This window comes from Physeter macrocephalus, chromosome 16, assembly GCF_002837175.3.
Source record: "Physeter macrocephalus isolate SW-GA chromosome 16, ASM283717v5, whole genome shotgun sequence".
Classification (NCBI taxonomy): domain Eukaryota; kingdom Metazoa; phylum Chordata; class Mammalia; order Artiodactyla; family Physeteridae; genus Physeter; species Physeter macrocephalus.
The window spans coordinates 39,265,453-39,283,327 of record NC_041229.1 but is presented as its reverse complement, the minus strand read 5'-3'; the positions used below and the strand labels follow the sequence as shown (position 1 = coordinate 39,283,327).

At 38.8% G+C, this 17,875-nt stretch overlaps 1 protein-coding gene across 1 annotated transcript in view; it reads left to right on the top strand.

Moving 5' to 3' along the window:
* The first annotated feature begins 10,533 nt into the window (after positions 1 to 10,533).
* The window catches only part of C16H11orf97 (chromosome 16 C11orf97 homolog), a 13,851-nt gene continuing 6,509 nt past the window's right edge, over positions 10,534 to 17,875 (top strand). The window contains exons 1-2 of the mRNA XM_007113522.2: positions 10,534 to 10,714; positions 15,607 to 15,711. Of these exons, the coding sequence (XP_007113584.2) occupies positions 10,573 to 10,714; positions 15,607 to 15,711 (247 nt within the window). The 5' untranslated portion in view covers positions 10,534 to 10,572. The remainder of the gene's footprint in view (positions 10,715 to 15,606; positions 15,712 to 17,875) is intronic.

Genomic DNA, 17,875 nt, shown 5'->3' with positions numbered 1-17,875 from the left:
TGCATATCTAGTACAACACAACTTTTTCAAAGTCCTGATGGACCTTAATATTCCAGTCGACTCTCATTTCCCCATTTTGCAATTAGATTAGCCTAAAGAGGAACTAGTGGCTTTAGGAGAACAGCTGAACTTTTTGTTTCAGCAACGGCTTTCTTTCCCATCAGTTCAGTCTGCCCCGAGCTTGCTGGCTGCTACTTAGTGCTAGTGTGTCAGGCTGGGGCTGTCTGAGCCATGAACAGCTTCAGGGGTGCCATCCTTATCTGGGCAGTGTCAGCATGGGCTAAAATGAGCAAATGTCTGGGAGACACAGATGAGGATGGATTTCAAAAATGCAGGAATGCCTTAAAACTACCTGTTCTGGCAGTCTTACCTGGAGGCGGCTGGGATAATCTGCGGAATGTGGACATGGGACGGGTGATGAGCTTGACTTACACCCACTGCAGGACCACAGAGGATGGACAGTATATATTGAAGATTCCTTGCATTCCTGGGATAAACCCCACTTGATCATGGTGTATGATCCTTTTAATGTGCTGTTGGATTCTGTTTGCTAGTATTTTGTTGAAGATTTTTGCATCTATGTTCATCAGTGATATTGGCCTGTAGTTTTCTTTCTTTGTGACATCTTTGTCTGGTATTGGTATCAGGGTGATGGTGGCCTCGTAGAATGAGTTTGGGAGTTGAACTCATCCATTTAATTACTGCCTAGCTCAAGATATAGAACATAACCAGTGCCCCCAAAGTCTACCTTGTGCTCCCTCTTCCCATGCTCCCTCAAAGGTAACCATAATTCTAACTTCTATCACCATAATTTTGTTTTGCCTACAAAAATGAAATCATTTATTATGTATATTTTTATGTTTGTTTCTTTCACTAAACATTACATCTGTGAGATTCATCCATACTTTTGCAAATAGCAGGGATTTGTTCTTTTTCATTGTGGAGTATTCTATTACGTGAATATACAACCATTTATATATACATTTTACTGCTGATTTTCAAAGAGCCTTTGAATTTTTCCCAGTTTGGTATTTTATGAATAGTGCTGGTGTGAACAATTCTAGTACAAGGCTTTGGTGTACATACGGTCTTGTATATACTTAGTGTCAGGACTGCTGGGCCACAGGGTATACTTATATATTCAGCTTTAGTAAAAACTGCAAAAACAATTCTCCAAAGTGGTTATGCCAATTTACACTCTTAGCAGCAGGGAATGAGAGTTCCAATTGCTCCATATCCTCCCAACCCTTGGTACTGCCAGGTTTCTTTGTTTGTTTAAATAGCTATTCTAGTGCGTATGTAATAATATCTCACTGAAGCTTTAATGTGCATTATCCTGATGACTAATGATGTGGAGCAATTTGTTATATGCTGTTTTTTGGCTGTACAACTTGCAGGATCTCAGTTCCTCGACCAGGGATTGAACCCAGGCCACAGAAGTGAAAGCACCGAATCTTAACCACTAGACCATCAGGGAACTCCCTCCATTTTTTTCTTGGGTTGTCTGCCCTCTTCTTATTGATTTGTAGGCTCTCTTTATATCTTATGAATACTAGTCATTTGTTGGATATATGTATTACAAAAATGTTCTCCCAGTGTGTGGCTTGACTTTTCACTCTCTTAGTGGTGATTTTAATGAAGTGATCTTAATTTTAATGGCCTCTAATTTATTAATTGTTTTTCTTTATGGTTAGTGCTTTTCATTTCCTATTTAAGAAGTATTTGCCTACCTCAGATCACGAACATATTTTTTCACTGTTATCTTCTAGAAACTTTATTGTTTTATGTTTAGTGCTGTAATCCATTTTGACTTAATATTTGTCTTTGATATGTGATAGGAGTCTAAGTTCATTTTTTCCCCATATGAATATCCAATCTATCCAATATTACTTATCTAAAAGACCGCCGTGTACACACACAAATGCACACACTACACTGCAGTGACATCTTTGTCATATTTTGGTGATCATATGTGGTTGGGTCTGTTTCTAGACTCTATTTTGTTCAAATTGATATATCCTTCCCTCAGTACCACAGGCTTAATACTGCAGCTGTATAGTAAGTCTTGATATCTGATAGTATAAATGTTCTGACTTTGTTTGTATTCTTCAAGGTCGTTTTTGCCATTCTTGGACCTTTGCATTTACTTTTCAATTTTAGAATCTCCTTGTCAATTTCCATGTTAAAACAACCCTGCTGAGACTTAGATTGAGGTCACAATATAGATCAGTTTGAAGAGAATTAATATCATTATAAAATTGTGTTACAATTCTTGAATGTAATACATCCATTCATTTACTTAGATATTCATTATTTTTTCTTGGTAATGTTTTAGAGCATTCTGGTGTTCTTTCCTTTTTTAAAAGATCTATTTTTACGAATTTGGTGGCTTTTATTTTATTTAAATAGTACTGTTTCTAACATTCCATTTTCTATTTCTTTGTTTCTATATATGAAAGTAAAACTTATTCTTCTTTATTGACTATGTGTCCAGCAACCTTAATAAATGTATTAATTCTAATAGTTTATCTGTACATTCATTTGCATTTTCTATGTGTATAACCATGTTCACATGGTTTCCTCAAAAGTTAAAAATAGAATTACCATATGATCAGCAATTCCATTTCTATATATATCCAAAAGAATTCAAAGAAGGGTCTTGAATAGATATTTGCTCACCCACATTCATTACAGCCTTATTCACAATAGCTAAGAGATGGAAGCAACCCAAAAGCCCATTGACAGATGAATGAATAGAGAAAATGTAGTATATACAGAAAATGGAATATTATTAAGCCTTAAAAAAGAAGGAAATCCTAACACATGCTACAACAGGGATTAACCTTGAGAACATTATGCTAAATAAAATAAGCCAATCACAAAAAGACAAATTCTGTATGAGTCCACTCATATGAGACACCTAAAATATTCAAATTCATAGGGACTTCCCTGGTGGCGCAGTGGTTAAGAATCCACCTGTCAATGCAGGGGACATGGGTTCAAGCCCCGGTCCAGGGAAGATCCCACATACCATGGAGCAACTAAGCCCGTGCACCACAACTACTGAGCCTGCACTCTAGAGCCTGTGAGCCACAACTACTGAGCCTGTGTGCCACAACTACTGAAGCCCACACACCTAGAGCCCATGCTCCACAACAAGAGAAGCCACCGCAATGGGAAGCCCATGCACTGCAACGAAGAGTAGCCCCCGCTCGCCACAAGTAGAGAAAGCCTGTGTGCAGCAATGAAGACCCAACACAGCCAAAAATAAATAAATAAATAAATTTATTTTAAAAATAATAATAATAAAATAAAAATAAATAAAATATTCAAATTCATAGAAACAGAAAGTAGAATGGTTGTTACCAGGGTCTGGGGGAAGGGAGAAATAGGGAGCTGGTATTCCATGGGTATAGAGTTTCTGTTTTGCAAGATGACAAAGTTCTAGAGATCCATTACACAGCAATATAAATATATTCAACACTTTAAAATGGTTAAGATGGTTTAAAAAAACTATTAGCCATATAGAAAAGATAATAGCAAATGTTTGTGATTGTCAAAGTGCCTTAAATGGTCTCATTAATTTTACAAGTAAATCTTATAATACAGATTTGGAAAATTAGTATCTTTAAAAGATAATTGACTGTTTAAACAAAAATATTAACAAGTTTTACAGAGTTTATAACATATCTAAAAGTAAAATATATGTCAACGTTATATAATGGCTGGAAGGAGAGAAATGGAATTTTTTTTTTTTGGCTGCATTGAGTCTTTGTTGCTGTGTGTGGGCTTTCTCTAGTTGTGGTGAGTGGGGACTGCTCTTCATTGCAGTGCATAGGCTTCTCATTGCAGTGGCTTCGCTTGTTGTGGAGCACGGGCTTTAGGCATGCAGCCTTCAGTAGTTGTGGCATGCAGGCTCAGTAGTTGTGGCACATGGGCTTAGTTGCTCCACGGCATGTGGGATCTTCCGGGACCAGGGATCGTACCCATGTCCCCTGCATTGGCAGGCAGATTCTTAACCACTGCGCCACCAGGGAAGTCCCTGGAATGCTCTTAAAATATGCCTGAAGTGGTATAATATCTCTGGAAGGTAGCCCATGAAAAGTTAAAGTTGTATACCATAAACACTAACGCAACCACTAAAATTACAAAGCAAAGAGTTACAGCTAAACTTCACGATAAAAACTCTCAACAGACTAGGAATAGAAAGGAAGTTCCTCAGCCTGATAAAGGACATCTACAAAAAACCCAAAACTTAACATCATACTTAGTGGTGAAAGACTGAGTGCTTTCACTCTAAGATTAAGAATAAGACAAGGAACCATCAACAGAGGAATGGATAAAGGAGCTGTGGTACATATATACAATGGGATATTACTCAGCCATGAAAAGGAATGAAATTGGGTCATTTGTAGAGAAGTGGATGGACCTAGAGAGTGTCATGCAGAGTGAAGTAAGTCAGAAAGAGAAAAGCAAATATTGTATAATAACACATATATGTGGAATCTAGAAAAATGGTGTAGATGATCTTATTTGCAAAGTAGAAATAGAGATACAGAGGTAGAGAACAAATGTATGGATACCAAGGCGGAAAGGGGTTGGGTGGGAGGAATTGGGAGACTGGGACTGACACATATACTGTGTATGTATACTATGTATACTATGTATATTGATACTATGTATAAAATAGACAACTGATGGGAACATACTGTATAGCACAGGGGACTCTACCTAATTCACTGTGGTAACCTAAATGGGAGGGAAGTCCAAAAGGGAGGGGATATCTCTATGTGTATGGCTGATTTATTTTGTTGTGCAGTGGAGGCTAACGCAACATTGTAAAGCAACAATACTCCAATAAAAATTAATTTTAAAAAAAGATGGATGTTCTTTTTCAAAGTTTCAAATGCTTCCCTAGTAAATAAAACAGGTCATATTTTCAAAATAATAATAATAAGAAGAAGACAAGGATGTCTGCCCTCACCACTTCTATTAAAAATTTTACTGCAGATTCTAGTCAGGGCAATTAGGCAAGAAAAGAAAAGAAAAGACATACAGATTGGAAAAGAACTAAAAGTATCTCTATATGCAGGTGATATGATCTTGTATATGAGAAATCATAAGGAATCCACTGGGAAAAAACTATTAGAACTAATAAATGAGTTCAGCAATGCTCCAGGATACAAGATCAATATACAAAAATCAACTGTATTTTTATATAGTATCAATGAGCAAACTGAAAATTAAATTAAGAAAACAATTTCATTTATAATAGCATTGAAAAGAAAAAACATACTTTGGAATAAACTTAACAAAAGAAGTACAAAACTTTTGCTCTGCGAACTATAAAAGATTGTTGAAAGAAACTAAAGAAGCACAAAATAAACAGAATGACACACCATTTTCATGGATCAAAACACTTATTATTGTTAAGATGGCACTACCCCCCACATTGATCTATAGATTCAATGCAATTCTATCAAAATTCCAGCTAACTTCTTCACAAAAATTGACAAGCTGATCCTAAAATTCATATGGAAATGCAAAGAACCCAGAAGCGCCAAACAATCTCGAAAAATAAAACAAAGTTGGAGAACTCACACTTTTTTATTTTAAAACTTACTAGAAACTTGTGGTACTGCCATAAGGATAAACATATATATCAATGGAATAGAATTTTGAATCCAGAAATAAACCCTCACATTTATAGAGCACTGAATACTTTTGACAATAGTGTCAAGACAATTCAATGGAGGAAAAAATAGCCTTTTTCAATAAATGGTTCTGGGAAAACTGGGTATCCACGTGCAAAAGAATGAAGTTGGACTCCTACATCACACTATAATGTTAAAACAAAAATTAAAATGATCAAATACTTAAATGTAAGAGCTAAAACTATAAAACTTTTAGAAGAAAACAAATGGAAAAAATCTTCTTAATATTAGATTTGGCAATGATTTCATGGATATGTCACCAAAAACACCACATTAAAGGAAAAATATAGATAAATGGGACTACATCAAAATTAAAACTTTTTAAAAATCAAACGACACTATCAACAAAGTGAAAAGGCAACTCATTAAATGGGAGAAAATATTTATAAATCATATATCTGATAAGGGATTAATATTCAGAATATACAAAGAACTCTTAAAACTCAATAACAACAAAAAACCCAATTCAAAAAATGGATAAAATACTTGAATAGACATTTCTCCAAAGAAGATATACAAACAGCCCATAAACACATGAAAAGATACTCAAATCACTAGTCATTAGGAAAACGCAAAGCAAAATCACAAAGAGATACCACTTCACATTCAGTAGGATAGCTAGCTGTTATATTTTTAAAAAGGAAAATAACAAGTGTTGGCAAGGATATAGAGAAATTGGAACCTTTGTGCATTGCTGGTGGGAATGTAAAGTGGTGCAGCCACTTGAAAAAGTTTAATGGTTCCTCACAAAATTAAACACAGAACTACCATATGATCCAGTAATTCCATTTCTAGGTATATACTCAAAAGAACTGAAAGCAGGAACTCAAAACTGATACTTGTACACCAGTGTTCATTGCAGCATTACTTGCAACTGCCTAAAGGTGGAAACAACCCAAATGTCCATCAACAGATGAACAGATATACACAATGTTGTATGTACATACAATGGAATATTATTCAGTCTTAAAAAAGGAATGCAATTCTGATTCATGCTACGACATGGATGAACTTTAAAAACATTATGCTAAATGAAATAACCCAGACACAAAAGGAAAAATTTGTATGATTCCACTTATATGAATTACCTAAAGTAGTCAAATTCACAGAGACAGAAGATAGAACAGAGGTTACCAGAGGGCAGGGAGAGGGGAAAATTGAGAATTATTGTTTAATGGGTACAATTTCTGTTCGGGATAATGAAAAAATTCTGGAAGTGGATAGTGGTGATGGCTGTACAACACTATGAATGTACTTAATGCCACTGAATTGTATACTTAAAAATGATTAAAAGAGTAAATTTTATGTTATGTACATTTTATCACAATAAAAATAAAGCAGTTAGACCTCCAGATCCCCCATTCCTAGCAGCTAGATGGATGACCCCCCTCCACTCCAGCAGAAGATTGGAGGTAATTCACTGAAGGAAGTCAAACAGGCTCTCTGGATGGAAGGTACAAAGCACAGTTGAAGGCAGGACCACCATACTGAAACAAGAATTTCGTGAATACTTACATTCTACATATTAAGCCTTCAGTTCTCTTCTCCCCCTCACTTCCCAGCGTGCTGGTACCAGACTGATTCTCTCCAGCAGGGAGACCGGAGGAGTCACTCCATGGAGAATCAGAGCAGTTCACGAGATAAGACCTTAAAATACCAACATGAGGGCTTCCCCAACTGAGCAGCCGAGACACATCACCCATCAGTGAAACCCCCAGTTGATAAGCCCACCTGTATGCATAGAGTCATATGTCCACTACTAGATAGGGCAAGACAGTCAAAGATCACCTGAAGGTAGAGGAAAGCTACTAAGAGAACAAAACAAACCAGAACAGGTAACTTGGGGGAAGCAACAATTATACAAGAAGAAAGTAACATTGGAAATGAAGTATATCATTAGTATCCTTAGACAGATAAGATATTGCATCCATGGTATAAGGCCAAAGTGTTGTACAAAAAAGAGAGTTCTGAGAAATTAGAAACTTGATGGCAGAAGTGAAAAATAAAATGCATTGAAAGTACTGTTGAGGAAATCTCCCAGAAAATAGTGCAAAAATACAGAGATATAAAATAGAAAAAAAGTCAGAAAATTAGAGGACAAATCAGAAGATCTAATATACAAATGACAGGAGTTCCAGAGGAACAGAGAAAAAATAGAGATTACAATAAAACAATTCAAGAAAAAGTCTCTAAAATGAAGGACATGAGTTTCTAGATTGAAATGATCTGCTGAGTGCCCAGCAAAATGGTTGAAAATTTACCCACATCAAGGGGTATCATCATGAAATTTCAGAACAATGAAGACAAAGAGAAGATCCTCCATGTTTCTAGAAAGAAAGAACAGGTCCTATCCAAGAGGTCAGGAATAGAATGGCAGTAGAATTCTCTATGGCAACAGTAGATGCCAAAAGACAATGGTGCAATGACTTTAAAATTCTGAAGAAAAATTATATCCAAATTAGAGTTCTTTATCCAGCTAGACCCCCACTTTAGTAGAGAATAAAGTAAAGATACTTTTAAACCTGTAAAAACTTGGACATTTCATCTCCCATACACAATTTCTGAAAAAGCTCCTGGAGATATGCTCCACCAAATAAGTAACTAAACCAAGAAAGAGAAGAATATGGACTCTACAAATCAGGAATTCAAGGCAAGAGAGAGGCATGATGGTGAAGGGAGATCCTTATACAACAGCTGTGCAACCACAGGTCTGGAGAGCAACCAGTGCAGACTGGGGCAGATCAGAGGTCTCTCTGGAAGGGACTTTTTCAAAAAGATGAAATTGATAGAATTCCTCATGTGTTTGAACATATTAAGAGATTTATACAAGGAGAGTTTGGGAATTAATTAGTGATAAGGACATTAAAAATCAAGCAAATTAAAGAGCAAGGCACCTAGAGAGTCTCATATTAAGTGAAGTCAGAAAGAGAAAGACAAATACCATATGATATCACTTGTATGTGGAATCTAAAAGGATGATACAGCAAGAGAGAGGCATGATGGTGAAGGGAGATCCTTATACAACAGCTGTGCAACCACAGGTCTGGAGAGCAACCAGTGCAGACTGGGGCAGATCAGAGGTCTCTCTGGAAGGGACTTTTTCAAAAAGATGAAATTGATAGAATTCCTCATGTGTTTGAACATATTAAGAGATTTATACAAGGAGAGTTTGGGAATTAATTAGTGATAAGGACATTAAAAATCAAGCAAATTAAAGAGCAAGGCACCTAGAGAGTCTCATATTAAGTGAAGTCAGAAAGAGAAAGACAAATACCATATGATATCACTTGTATGTGGAATCTAAAAGAATGATACAAATGAACTTATTCACAAAACAGAAACAGACTCACAGACATAGAAAACAAACTTTTGATTACCAAAGGGGATGGGGGGGAGATAAATTAGGAGTTTGGGATTAACAGATACACACCACTATATGTAAAACAGATAAACAACAAGGACCTACTGTGTAGCATAGGGAACTATACTCAGTATCTTGCAATTATCTATAATGGAAAAGAATCTGAAAAAGAATATATATATATAACCGAATCACCTTGCTGTGCACCTGAAACTATCACAACACTGTAAATTAACTATACGTCAATAAAAAAAGAAAAAAGAAGCTAAAAAAAAAAAAGAACAAGGCAACTATCAACTCCAGGTAATTAAAATGTTGTACAGAAAGAAAAAGTGACCCTAGGATATTGTGCAGTCGATAAACTCAGCTGTGACTAGAGTTTACATAGCCATAGTCAATGAAAACCCTCTAGGCAAAATTTCAATTTATCTACATTGGGAGTTTGAAGGTGCAGTTAAGTACATGTGAGGTGGGAAGCATGGAAGACAGCTAAATCCTCTTCTCCCATAGCAGGAAATCAAGACATGATACCTAAAACTAAAAAATCTAAAGAGCAGCAAAATAAGCAGTTGGTTATATGGTTGTAAACGCTAAATTATCAGCCAAAAGAGGTGAAAAGTGGAGTAAAATGGAGGTAATATGGAGGCAGATGGGGTCCCCTATATTTGGCTACAAACCTTGTAGAACCATTTAATTCTGCACGTTTAGCTTTCATAAAATTAACACCACAACATTTTTTTAAATGACTGCAAAAACAAAACAAAAGCCACCTCTTGCTCCAAATAAAACCCTAGATTTTCCCATTTGCTATTCAAATTAAACTTTTCTGAGTTTGATTTCCTCATCTGTAAAATTAGTTTTTATATGGATTCAAATAGATTGTGAACACAAAAGTGCTTGGACACTACAAGAGCTGTTTATTAATAATAACAACAACAACAACTTACAATCCAAAAGTTGGGAATCCTCAACATTGATTTATTCCATCATGTGAGTGTAGCAGGCAGCGGGACACGACAAGCAAAGCACTGCGTGAAACCGGAGACCTTTCCTTGAACTCACTGTGCAGTCGCCCCTCCCGCCCCTACTTGTTCCAGGTGGTGATTTATTCTTTAGCCTTTGGGGCCAAACTTTTCTGAATTTGGATTCCGGCTGTGGCACTTCTAGTTGTGTGACCTCAGACAATATCCTCTGCTTTTCTTAATCTCAGTTTCCCTACCACGGGAACAGTAAACCCCCTCTTGCGAAACTGGTGTCACAAACAAACGAGATCACTGGAAAGAAAGTCCTTTGCTTTGGTCGGTAAGTAATTGCAGCTCCCCAACTCCAGCGCCTTCCTGGGCGCGCGGGACACCTGCACACGCCCGCTGGGAGCGGCTGGGGGCGGGGAGGATCCACAGTCACCATGGCAACCGGAGACGCCTCGCTTTCCCCAGCAGCCTGCGGCGGAGCAGAGAAGGCCAGTCGGCCGCGCGCCTCGAAGAAGACCCCCGCGGCATGAGGGGGGAGGAGGCGGTGACCGCGGTGGCGATGCCCGAGGCGGGCCGCGACGGCGAGCAGCCTCGGCCGCCCGCAGGCCTGGGGTGCGGGGCGCGCGGGGAGACCGGAGGCCACGGCCCCCAAGAATCCCGGAAGCAGTGTGAGTTCCCTTTCAGCCTCGGACCCCGCGGGAGGGACGTGGGCGAGGAGAAGCGGTGAAAGGTGAACTGGGGGAAACCGCAGTAAGACTAGCTGAAGCCGCAAAGGTTTTGGAGGGAGGGGGCGGAGCTGCTGTTTTGGCAAAGGCAGGGGTGATGGTTGTGTGGCCGAAGGCATCTGGTCCATTTCCCCAAGCCCTCCTTCATAAAAGGCTACCCGAGTCCAGGTATCCTCCAACTTAATTGGTAGTGGCATTGGCCTGGAAGGTATTGAAAAAAATTGTGTGTGTGTATATATACATACATATGATATTAAAAATATTAAATTATATATCTTAATTATAAAAATGTGTAAAATATAATATATTTAAGTTTTAAATATATTTTAAAATGTGTTTAAATTATAAAAATGTGTAGGGCTTCCCTGGTGGCGCAGTGGTTGAGAATCCGCCTGCCGATGCAGGGAACACGGGTTAGTGCCCCTGTCCGGGAAGATCCCACATGCCGCGGAGCGGCTGGGCCCGTGAGCCATGGCCGCTGAGCCTGCGCATCCGGAGCCTGTGCTCCGCAACGGGAGAGGCCACAACAGTGAGAGGCTCGCATACCACAAAAAAAAAAAAAAAATGTGTAAAATGTAATGTATAAATTTAAATTTTACACATAATAAAACTATGAAATTTACATTTTAAATACATAAATTATATACACACACGGAAGTATGCAGATCATTTTTGTCAATTCCTTCATTTTACAGACCAGGAAACTGAGGTCTACACTAGAGGAAAGGAAGTGACTTGCCTACCATCACTCAGTGCTGGAGAAATCCTTCAAACACTTAAACCCCCATCTCTTGGATTATCAGTTCATAAATTATGATTACCTGATCCTTTTAGAATCTCACAATTATGGGCCACATTTTAACACACTGCTGTTGTTTCCTCCCTGCGCTGCCAAACACACAAACAACATTCAAATAAGTAAAGGCAGTTCTGGTTCACAGTCACAGCCAACATGGTTGAGTCCATGCTAGGTCCAAGTGCTGTTCCATACTGTTCCATAAATTTACAGATATTTCACAGCCCTTTGTGCCCCGCAGGTCTTCAGTAGGTGGTAAGGAATGATGAAGATGAAAATAATAGGCCAAAGAGGAAGGCAAGCGTTCCCAGCCCTTTTGCAGCGCCTCCCTGATTGCCTCTCTAGAGCAGCGTCGCTCCCTCTGCGCCAGGACAACAGAGGAGCGAGGGTTGTTCTGAAGCGGCTCAGCTTCCGCTCCTCGAGCGACCACGCCCCCTCCTCGTGGGAGACCGAGACCCCCCGAGGAGCCACAGAACTGCTGCCGCCTGGTGAAAGGACCTCTTCCCTCGGCATCAGCCACAATGTGCCTGATTATGATACCTCATTCCTGTTATTGTCAACAGCATGCAGAGACCTTATCTAGAGCAACTAAATTCAGTATATGTAAGTATTCAGTATACTTAAGTAATTCCTTACTCCGACTTAAAATTCTATCTGGGAATTTTCCTGTTAAAGATGCTATAATTTAAAGGTTCTGTATTCCCTGTGACTGTAGGAGTAAAAGGTGGAATTAACCATTCACTCATCAATTTGATAACTATTGAGTCCTTTTTGCTTGTCAGGCATTGGGCTGGTTGCTGGGAAATGAGTAATGAATTAAGGCAGGTGTCCAGACTTTCAGGAGCTCACAAAGTCAGGGTGGGGGGCATGTAAAGAGTTCCTGCCTCAGCCTTCCTGAGTTCCTGGCCTCAGCTGAAGTAGAGACAGAATATTTACACCTGCACGAAGTACCCATTCAATTTTCACATTTTTTTTATTTTTTGGAAAGGTCCCCAGTCTCTGTACAGCTTCTACTCCCTAATCACACATCTGCTCCCAAATATACACAGATAAAATGTGGTGCTTTCCCACTGAAACATTTTTGAATTATATAGTGGTGGCTATTTGAGCACCCACCAAATCTTTCACAGACTCCGTGTTACCTTTCTTTTTTTCTTTTTTCAGTGTTACCTTTAAAATAATTTGTAGCGCTTTCACCACACTGGCTGAACTATCCCAGTATTCTCCATTTATTAAATCACTGAATCCAGTACAATCAGGTTAGTGTAGTGTGGTGGGACCATAACCTCCCTTGATCTGAAAATTATACTTCTATTAAGTGGATCTAAAATTACATGAGCTGTTTTGACAGACACATTATATTATTAACACACATAACAAATGCAGTCTATGACATCCTTAGTTTCTCTTTCCCCCCCTGTTCAACTGAAAACATTTGACCCAGGCCTTTTCTGTTCTATGCTTATGCAATTCCTTTGTTTGGTCCTAAATACAGGTCGTTATATGTATCCCCAGCAATACCGTCCTATGAATTTTAGCACTTCATTCTAGGTGTAGAAGGCCCTTTGAGTCCTGAGTTTGCCATACAGCACATAAACCGTTCACCAGGTTTGTGCCATTCTCACATTTGGTGAGTTTGCTGAAAGTTCCTATATTCAAATTAACAAATTCAACGGTGACCCCAACAGTTCCAAGTAGTCTCTAGAAGCCCCTGATCTGTCAGCATCTTTGGCATGGGCGCTGTCTGCCAAAGAGAAATGCACTTTATCAAATGCCTTGCTGAAATGCACATACTACACTGTGGCTACAGCATCTCCCTAATCTATCTAGTTTAGTAACTTGATTTGAGAGAGTTAGGTAGGCATGCTTTTAATTTTTATGACTTCTGGAAGTTACTTTTTCGTCTATAAAATAGGAATAATTATACCTGCCCATAGGTTGATTGTCAGGGAGAGAGATAAGATATGTAAGATGCCTAGGGCATGGTAGCATTCAATACATTGTAGCAGTTGTTATTAGCCAGCTTGTTTGCTTGCTTTCTTCCTTTCTGTATTTCTTGGAGCGGGGACTATTTGCCTATACTAGCTCTTTACTACTCTCTCATTTTTCATAGTTCCTCAAAACCTTTGGTGATTTCCTCTGTAAATTCTCATAACAGAAGGGCTGAAATTTGTCAAGAGACTTGAGCTTAGAGCAAGTGATCTCTTCCTCTCTTCTGAACTCTTACAGGCTTTTCTTCTTTCTTAGCCACGTTTCTTAAAAACCCTTTTTCTGCCTGAAGATCATGATTTAACCAAAAAAGTTTAAACCAAAGTTAAGCTAGAGTAATTCTCACCCTCCTTCATCTCTTATTCATATGACTCCTAATTTAGGGGAAACAAGATTCAGAAAGTATCTAACTCTGCCTTGTTCATGTCTGAGGGTGTGTTTGGGTCTCATAACCAGGAATGAACCAGACCCACAGCCATACGTAGCAGGTCTTTTGCCCCATTTGGGTCAGTCTGCACACAAGTCAAATTTATTTACTTCTGTTCCCTATCGGTTAGTCGGGAAAAGATGACACCTGCCATATCTTTGTGTTGGTTAGTTAGGTTTTCCATGGCTCCTTGGATTGAGCTTTGGGGCACTAGGAGTAGAACTACTGGTTCCCTGATGTTCACAAGGCTGCGTGCGCAGACATGCATATAGAAGAATCTTTCACTAATTGAACAATGCTTAGTTCCACTTGAACACACGTTTGTTGAGCATCTATTATTATGTCAAACTCTGTTCTAGGACTCTAATGAACTGAACAGACAACATTCCTGCTCTCATGGTATTTATGGCCTGGTAAGGGAGACATATGGTAAACTAATAGTTACACAAATAATTGTATATAAAGTAAATGAGGCTGCACACACATTGCAATAAATCAAATGAAAGAAAAGAGGAGAGTACTATGAGAAAAAGTAACCAGGGGCATTTCAAGATTGTGGAGCCAAGGAAAGTTTCCTTAAAGAGCTGACATTTCAGCATAGACCTGAAATTCAGGTAGAAGTTACCCGGGGGGAAAAAAAATTAAGAGAAAGGCAGTTCAGGAAGATAAGATAGAATGTTCAAAGGCTTCCATGTGGGGATGGACAGAAGGGCCATGTGGCCGGAGCTCAGAGAGCAAAAGAGAAAAGCTGACAGGAGAGATTAGAGAGATGGAAGGGCTCAAATGATGCAGCGCTCCCTGGGGTGAACAGAAGAAATGTAGCTAAAGTACTTAGAACAAATAATCCATCCTCAACTATAGCAGTGTTGTCTTGTGGGGCAGGTTTAGAGGACAGGAAAAAGTCCTATGTTCATTAGTGGCTCACTACTACAATTAAGGTTTATTCTTTAAAAGATGATGAGGGACTTCCCTGGTGGTGCAGTGGTTGAGAGTCCACCTGCAGATGCAGGGGACATGGGTTTGATCCTTGGTCCAGGAAGATCCCACATGCCGTGGAGCAACTAAGCCCGTGCGCCACAACTACTGAAGCCAGCGTGCCTAGAGCCTGTGCTCCACAACAAGAGAAGCCACCACAATGAGAAGCCTGTGTACAGCAACGAAGACCCAATATAAATAAATAAATAATAAATTTATTTTTTTTAAAAAGATGATGAAATACTGCTAGACTCTTCTGTATTATGTATCTGGATTGTAGGCTCCAAGCATACATCTTTCTTATTCATTGCTGTGTCCTCTGCCCCAAATGCCTGGCACAGAGTATGTCTTTAATAAGAATTTGTTGAATAAATGAAAGTTTTCTTCAAGGTAATGAAGAAAACTTCATATATTACTTCATAATACCTAAAAGAGGTATCTGAAACTTAACCCCCAAATGTAAAGTTCCCCCCAAAACTAAAAGTTACAATGGAAGAGATCTTTCCAAAATAAGAGTCTGCAGGGTGAATCGTCTGCTATTTGTATGGAAGGATTTGTCTCTTTAAAAAGTAGTTATTCATGTAGGTAGTGGCTAGAAGGTTGGGCAGAATTTATGATAAGTAACCAGTTTTGTTAATGTCTTTTTAGGGAAGAAATTTTTATATTGTGAGCCACATAAGAGAATTAAGGTAGTACTGGAAGAAGAGCTTTATATTAAGAGAGATGAATGCCACATTAAACATCCACCTGCAGGTAATCTCAGTAACAAATGAGGTATATTTGCAAAATGGATATAAAATTGTCTGTCTGATGGCAGAGTGATTATTTTATTTATTGCAAAACCATGACTATTAAAAGAAAAATGGGTCCCTGGGAAATTCTTGGCTAATTTATAATTATTTTGCCTATTCCAAATAAACTGTTGTATTTAGGGGAAATAAAATGAGCTAGGTATCAGAATCTACATTGCTGTCCCACATTTTTGGTGGAGTTATTTCTGTTTAATGATAAGTAGAATTTTTTTCCAAGTGCCTGAAAAGCACAATAACATATTCTATCTTTATCAATATAAGTATGACCAATAGCAGTGGTTCTCAAAGTTTATACTGCATCAGAATTACCTGGGAATTACCTGTTAAAAGCAAATAGCTGGGCCTCATCCATCAGTTACTTCTGAGTAACTGGCTCAGAAGGTCTTTGGTGGGACTTCCCTGGTGGTGCAGTGGTTAAGAATCCACCTGCCAATGCACGGGACATGGGTTCGAGCCCTGAGCTGGGAAGATCCCACATACCGCGGAGCCACTAAGCCCGTGCACCACAACTACTGAGCCTGCACTCTAGAGCCCATGAGCCACAACTACGGAGCCCACGTGCTACAACTACTGAAGCCTGTGCACCTGGAGCTCATGCTCCTTAACAAGAGAAGCCACCACCATGAGAAGCCTGCGCACCACAATGAAGAGTAGCCCCCTCTCATCTGCACACAGAGCAAAGACCCAATGCAGCCAGAAATAAATAAATAAATAAATTTTTAAAAAGAAAAAAAAGGTCTGGGGTGGGGTCCAAGAATTTGCATTTCTATCAGGTTCCTGGGTGACGTTGATGATGCTGGTCCAGGGACCCCACTTTGCAAATCACTGACCCAGAAGAATCTAAGTCATTTAAATCGGTCAAAGCAGCCAAGGATTTTATCCCACATACACATGGTATATGAGGTACATGGCCTGGGCATTGATAGCTTGCACTGATGGTTCATTTGCAAAAAGATATGCTCTCAAGAATGACTCATCGATGTTATTTTGAAACTGCTGGATCCCCTCATTTTCATAGTTCCTTCTCAATGATTGCTAGGTGCATATTTCATGCTTTTCAAACCATCAGGTTTTTACTGCAACCCTCTTGGGTATCAGCAGTTGCTTGAAGATATAAAAGAACTGTAAGGCACAACTCCTATACTCAGAGAAGTTGACATTTTCTGAGGAGGACTGTTGAACAACAGTCTGGTGGGACCCAAATTCACTAAGTATTCCTAAGAGAAGATGCTGCAGGCCCAGAGGTACATCTTTTCAGACTCCATGGTGTATTTTCCCACTTTCTTTTTTTTTTTTCGTATTTCTTCACTCTTTGTTCGGTCCTCTTGATCTATTTATTGATCTCAATACCAGTGCCACATTGTCTTTGTTACTATAGCTTTATAATAAGTCTTTTTTTAACTTTTTAAAAAAATGTTTTCCCACTTTATGTTTTAAAACCAGCATAGAAACACCTTTTAGGGCTTCTTGTGTCACCCATTCTCACGGAGAGACCAACAAAACGGCTCATTTTGTTCATATAGTGTCTTGAAGGAAAGTTTAAAGTCTTAGAGTTTGAACTCTGTGGGTGGATGCAAAATGACCTACTAAATTACTTCTCTGAACCCCAATCTACATATACTACTTCCCTGGTGATTAAAAAAAATATTTAAGTCTATACTATTATATTTTGGGTCACTTTCATTGTTTTCAGAGATTACATAAAAGCTGATTTATACACTAGTTGGATGTTGTATTATTCTTAATGGATACATTTGATTATGAGACTGTCTAAATGATTAGGAAAAATCATTCGGTTTATAAAAATTCATTTTTCTAGGCAGTGTTTTCAAATATTCTTCATATAAAATGGAGAATGCTTGGGGGGCATTGGGGGCTGCATTTTTAATAACATCCACCAGAGGTCGCACGGAGGTGCTATTTTAGCCTAGAAAAATCTTTCAAAGCTGAGGATTGATTCTGTAAGGTTAAGTCTTAAAGATCTCTATTGATGAAAAACAAAAACCTGCTATATTTTTTCTTTTCCTTTTCTTCTTTTCCTTTTTTTTTGCGGTACGCGGGCCTCTCACTGTTGTGGCCTCTCCCGTTGCGGAGCACAGGCTCCG